Consider the following 6,557-nt stretch of genomic DNA (forward strand, 5'->3'; position numbering starts at 1 on the left):
CTCTCCTCTCCATCCCGTTGTAGTTGTCCAAGCACCCCCTCTCCTCCCGATCCCGTTGTAGTTGTCCAAGCACCCCCTCTCCTCTCCATCCCGTTATAGTTGTCCAAGCACCCCCTCTCCTCTCCATCCCGTTGTAGTTGTCCAAGCACACCCTCTCCTCTCCATCCTGTTGTAGTTGTCCAAGCACCCCCTCTCCTCTCCATCCCATTGTAGTTGATTTTCTGTTGACGCTTTTCTGCAACCGAATGTTTTGTTTTATTAATTAATTAATTAATTTGGCAGTTCCGGGGATTGAACTCTGGCCCTTGTGCTTGCCAGGGAAGCACTTATTCTATTGAGCCATCTCCCCCGCCCAGAATGTTTTAAAAATAATTTAACCTTTTACGTTCTGGTATAATTCCGTAATTATTGAAGATTTGTTTGGAATATATGTAGAGAAATTTTAATTTGAGTGTTATAAGTAAGTTTCTTAGGTTGGCTCCTATTTAGAAAAGTGTAATCTGCCTGGGTCTTGTGCTTCGGGAGATGTTTAGATTTGGTAATAAATAAAAGTAGTGCAGCTCAGAACCATGTGGCCCTTGGTATTTCCTTTCAGTTGTTTCTGTCATTTCTTAAGCACTTTTGTTACCATTATGTTTGCCTAAAAACTAAGAAAAAAATGCTTCATTCTCTAAATATCCTCATTTACTATTAAATTGTATAGTACTGTGAATGAGCAACTACCATATAGGGTGTCATTTTGTCCCTTTCCCTGTACATTTCGTGAAATACTTTTACCTCAGATCTTTGTATCAAATCTTTGTATCTGTCATGGCAGTGTTTTTGTCTTCAGTAAGATAATTTTCGTTCAGATGAAGTCTTTATTTCTATCTGCATTGTTTGAGGTGTAGCATATTTTAAGTTTGTGTTATTATTGAAAATTTTATATTTAAAATTTAAAATTTTCTCTCTCACACACACACACACACACACACAACTAAGGCGCTGTTAATTATGCTGAATCAGTGATTGCATTGAAGAAATATATTTATTTGAATGTGAGAAGTTTAAAATACAGATGTAGACCAGTCCTAGGAAAGTCACTACTTTCTTAAAATGAATTCAGTTTGTTTTTGTACAAGAAGGCTTATTGTGATTTGGTGAAGGGAACTTTTTGCTATAAGCGAGAAATGAAGAACGTTAGATCTAACTTTTTTAAAAATTTGTAGTGTAATTATGTGTAAAAAAAGTTATCGTCTGGGATGATAACTCAGGAGGATAAGTGCCTGCCTGGCAAGCCCAAGGTCCTGAGTTTGATCCCTGGTGCCCTCCTCCCCCCAAAAAAGTTCTCTGTTGCTCCAGTTTTCATTTATGTCCGTATTTTATGTTTCATTTAGACATTTTTACAAGAAGGGATGCCTACTTCTGCACGATGTGACGATTTGGAAGCCTTAAAGAAGAAGGGCTGCCATCCAGACGACATAGAGAATCCCAGAGGCTCCAAAAACATAAAGAAAAATAAGAATGTGACCGAAAGGAACAAAGGCATGGCGGGGAAGCTAAACCTGGAAGACATCACTCAGATCCAGCCGCAGCAGCTGGTCCTGCAGCTGCGCTCAGGTGCGCAGGCCCCCCGGTGCCCCGCACCCCGTGAGGTCACTGGCTTTGTGCTGGTCGCAGGGCCTGTGCCTGCCCCACATGCACTCTGCTGCCTGCTCTCCACTGGAGCTTTTCACATGTGATACGCGGCGGTGGCCCTTGGTTTGGGTTTGCTCTGCGTACGTGTTGCAGCGTGGTCATGGTCACCCACCTCCTTACCATCCCGGCTTTGCCCTTCCCCAGGTCTCTGTTTCTTAATGTGGCTCTTGAATTTTGCTCTTTAAATTATTTATATTCTGCTTGCAGTCTTGATAACCAACTCTAAGCAAGCTGGTTTTCATAGAGGGCTTTCTCACATATGGCCGGCCAGGCACTCAATAGATGGAGAATAGCTTAAGGTTTAGAATTTTCTGTTGCAGACACAAGTTTTGTTTCGTTTTCTTAAGACAAGGCTTCACTGTGTAGTTTATGTTGGCTTCGCACTCACTGTATAGCCCAGCTTGGCCTCGATCACAGCAATTTTATTGCCTCAGCCTCTCCAGCCTTGAGATTACAGGTGTTTACCTCGCTGGTCGGCTCAGGCACAGCAATTTGTAAAACATATTTCTTTTTTTTTTTGGAACCGGGGATTGAACTCAGAACCTTACACTTGCCAGAGAAGCGCTTATTCCACTGAACTATCTCTCCGGCCCCTATAAAACATATTTCTTGAATAACATGTTCCTTGATGTCAGAAACTCTGTTAAAGGTTCAGGACTTTAATTAAGATTTAATGAAGTTTACAAGTAATCGTGCCATGGTCTGCTGTATTTTTATAAAAACAACTTTATTTGTTTATGTTTGAGGTGCGGGTCTTACATGTAGTTGAAACTGACCTTGAGCTCACTATGTAGTCCAGGTTTGTCTTGCACTCACGGTGATTCTCCTGCCTCAGCCTCCTGAGTGCTGCAAAAGTAGCATTTTAACTCATTAGTTTCCTTTGTATTTGTTTAATGTTGCTGACAGTATTCAGAGTTCTTTGAAGTCCCTGTGACAGTCCCATCCCTAAAAGTGAACTGCCCAGCCCTGTCCTGTCTTTGCTTCTCATCCTTTCTGGGGAGAAGGGTGGGGGCTCCTCTTTTGCCGCTCTTTTCCTTGCCGCTGGCAGTCTCTGCTGCTGCGCCCACTGTCCCTGGAACTCCACCCGTGAGGCGTCTTATCAGGGCTGGTATTCACCTTCTTCATGGCTCCTGTGATGCGCTGGGATGTCCTCGTGTGTGGGCTCCTCTTCTTCTGGGCTCCTCTCTGTGTCTCTTTTCTCCTCTTTCCACCTCAAGCTTGGTTTTCCTTTCGTGCCTTAAAAAACCATTTCTGTGCTGTAACCACAGGGAATCTTTCTCTTGGCCACACCTATCTGTCCAGCTGCCTACTAGGAACTCAGAGGAGTTCCTGTGAGTTTTCTCCCCGGAAAGGACAAAAGCAAAGACAGGACAGGACTGGGTAGTTCACTTTTAGGGATGGCACTGTCACAGGGATTTCAAAGAACTCTGAATACTGTCAGTATTCAGTAATGTGTGTACAAATGTACACATTAAAAGTTAATGATTCTTTTCCCTGAACTTCATTTTACTCCCTTTTTTGGGGTGCTGCCTGCTGCTGGAGAACTAATCCAGGGCCTTGCACCTGCCAGGCGGGCCCTCCGCTGCTTAGCTATGTCCCCAGTCCCTATGCTTTCTCAGCGGATTCCACTTGGTGTCTCTTGTGTCTTTTTTCCTTCCTGATTGTCTCAGTTCCCAGCTTCATCATATTCCCCTTGGGTTTTTTACGTAGTTTCTATCTGTAATTTATTTTGAAAGCTTCTAGGTTTTCTAAAATAAAAATGAGATTATGTTTGTCGCTTGCATTTAGTGGCACCCTGTCACCTGGGGAGGTGATCTGTCACTGAGAGCATCAGTCTCTAAAGTGTGCCTGGCATTGCCCTTCCGGTCTAACTTATGGTATTTTGTTTGTTCTCCTCATAGTTAGAAGTATGGGTTTGCTTTCTGTTACTGTCAGGACTACTGGAAATTACCTGAGAACCAGGGCTTTCTGAGATTCCTAGCTTTGGAGTTATGCTTCATGACAGAGTGGCCCTGTTCTGTGGGCTTGTGGTGTGCTGGCCCTGCATAGTGGGAGCCGGTGACAACCACAGCGCTCAGTTCACCTTCAGGTCTGGTACAGAGAGAGGAAGAGATGAGGGTGGCCAAAGACCACCACCAAGGGCGCCCCCTAGGGGCCAAGGACTTTAGGTCCCATCTTGATGTTCTCACCACCTCCCAGCGCTACTGTATTTTCACATGAGGGGTTTCAAACCCAAACAATAACAGAAGTGGCTACGCATCTGTCTTGCTCAGGGTTGGTTGCCGTCTTTCATCTTTGCCTCCCTGAGACCTGCCTTTTTAAAGTACTTGTTGACTGAAACTGACTATAGCAATCGGGTTACTTGTAAAATTTTTCAGGTTTTATAACAATTATATCGTGTGCATTTTATAGTGCTTACCATGTAAATCACATTTACTTGGTTACTTTCATTTGTTCAGTTTTGGATTTGCTAATTTTCTTCCCACCTCTGTTTAATTAGGAGAGCCACAGACATTTACATTAAAATTCAAGAGGGCTGAAGACTACCCTATTGATCTCTACTACCTTATGGACCTCTCTTACTCGATGAAGGATGATTTGGAGAATGTCAAAAGTCTTGGGACAGAACTGATGAATAATATGAAGGGGATTACGTCAGACTTCCGAATTGGTAGGAATGATGGGAAATTTAGCAGTATTCATGCAGATAAGTCTTGGCCCTTCTCCAAGCCCTTTTATTTGGTCCCCCGCTGTGCTTCATCATGTATGTGTGACGTCAGTAGGCCAAGTTTTAGCCTTTTCTTGCTGAGAGGAAACTGACTTCTGTCATGTATACAGTGTCCTTTCTTCTCGCCCTCTTTCTGTGGACATGGTATGTGGCCGTGCGTTGTGACACAGATTGTGCCCTGTTTGTAAAGAAATCCATGCTGCCCCCTTTTTTTTTTTTTTAATCAGGAATTTACTCATTTGTCTGTTGGTTCATTTTAGAAGTGTGTCAAGTACCCCAGGTTCTCTTTCATTACTAATTAGGATGACCCACTTCTTGTGCAGTCCAATTTACTTCCTATCTGGGTTTTTTGTACTAAAATGATCACTTATAACTTCGTTTTCCCCTTGTCTTGAATCCTCAGCTGAACCCTTCTTCTGCCTTGTCCATTCCTCGCCCACCGGAGGTTTAACAACAGAATATCGGGGAGACTCGGGTCTCCCCGGGGCCTAAACAATGCTTTTTAAAAATTAGCTCTGTTTTAAGTGGAAGCATTTTTTGAAAATCACACTTGTTAAAAATGCCTTTATTCAGTAAGCATAATTGATGATGGAGGTTAAACGCTCTTTCTGACCTCTTTGGAAGCGGTCAGCACTCCGAGTGTATATGCATAAATCTGTTCTTTCGTTCACCGTGCCGTTGTCAGGAGACTGGTGCTGAGATAACGAACGTGAGTTCTGTCTAGAGTGGGGAGGCCTGTTCTTAGTCTGTTTGCTCTGCTCTGAATCAGCACTGTAAACCACATGCTTTACACACAGCAGGAACCGGCTTCCCCCAGCAGGCCTGTGTCCCAGGTGGTGCCAGAGCGGTATGGCTCAGCGAGGGGAGGGCAAGGGCCACTCCCCGGGCCTCTGAGTGCAGTCACTGTTCCCAGCCTCCTCCCTCAGGATCTGACCATCCCCCAGAAGGTCCCTTCCCACTGTACCTTCACATTGGGGTTGGGTTTTTAGACACAGGCACGGTCTGTAGCAACCAAGCTGTGGAAACGTGATTGGCTTTCGAAACACACACGTTTATCTTTCCATCTCTATCAGTGCAGTTGTCAGCCCATGTGTGTCTTCTCAGGGTTTGGCTCCTTCGTGGAGAAAACAGTGATGCCTTACATTAGCACAACACCAGCAAAGCTCAGGAATCCTTGCACCAGCGAGCAGAACTGCACCAGTCCCTTCAGCTACAAGAACGTGCTCAATCTTACCGACAGAGGAGAAGTGTTCAACAACCTTGTTGGCAAACAGCGCATATCTGGAAATTTGGACTCCCCTGAAGGAGGCTTTGACGCCATCATGCAAGTGGCTGTTTGTGGAGTAAGTGTGCCCATCTTGCTTGGGGGTGTTCCTTGTAATATTTGCATGTTTTAAGTGGGATTTCACGGACATTTAGTAGAAGGAATGAACTTAATGAATTACTGTAACTGTTGCCTATCCCTGAGAAGTATGGGTATTAAGCTCTGAAATTCTCTCCAATTGTTTAGTGGTTTAAAAAGTATGATTTAACTTTATGTCCCTAGTTAAACCAGGCAGGTAGCTCATCTGTACAGTTCTTTTTTTTTTTTTTGGACTGGGAACCAAGCTCAGGACCTTGTGCTTGCCAAGCATGTCCTGTACCACTGAGTTATCCCCCTGCCCTTTGTACAGAGTGTTCCAAGCCATCAGAGGCAGTGGGGCCGTGCAGTGGTCTGAGGCTGGTGTCCTGTGGGCTTGGGAAGCATGGCTCAAGCGTCCAGGAGGCAGGATTGGTACTGGAAGTGGAAGTGATGTTCTCTGAAGCATCCCCTGGCAGCCTGGAGAGTGGTCAGGGACCTCGAATCCTTTCCCTTTAGTAGGGTTTCTTCTGCCCATTCTTTTTGTTTTGTTTTCTGTTTTGAGACAGGGCTTCACTCTGCAGTTCACACTGGCCTTGAACTCCGAATGATCCTCCTCCTTCCTCCTCCCAAATGCTGAGGTTGCAGGTGTGCGCCACCACGCCCAGCTTTCTTCTGCCCATTTTCTTTCCGAGATGCTTCTGTATCTTAGTAATTCAAAAGGGAAGAATGTCTGAAGCCTTTTTTTGTAAGCTGTATGACAATGTATGTTTTGAGAAGTATTTGTGATTTTACTTATGTAAGACTTTCAGT

General features: G+C 44.4%; 1 protein-coding gene across 5 annotated transcripts in view; it reads left to right on the forward strand.

Moving 5' to 3' along the window:
• The window catches only part of Itgb1 (integrin subunit beta 1), a 53,517-nt gene that overhangs the window by 23,311 nt on the left and 23,649 nt on the right, over positions 1 to 6,557 (forward strand). For all 5 annotated transcript variants that reach the window (XM_023701905.1, XM_023701906.1, XM_023701903.1 and 2 more), the window contains 3 exons: positions 1,377 to 1,599; positions 4,178 to 4,348; positions 5,510 to 5,748. In XM_023701905.1, the coding sequence (XP_023557673.1) occupies positions 1,377 to 1,599; positions 4,178 to 4,348; positions 5,510 to 5,748 (633 nt within the window). The remainder of the gene's footprint in view (positions 1 to 1,376; positions 1,600 to 4,177; positions 4,349 to 5,509; positions 5,749 to 6,557) is intronic.

Source organism: Octodon degus, unplaced genomic scaffold (genome assembly GCF_000260255.1).
Source record: "Octodon degus isolate 3935 unplaced genomic scaffold, OctDeg1.0 scaffold00144, whole genome shotgun sequence".
In the NCBI taxonomy this organism is placed as follows: domain Eukaryota; kingdom Metazoa; phylum Chordata; class Mammalia; order Rodentia; family Octodontidae; genus Octodon; species Octodon degus.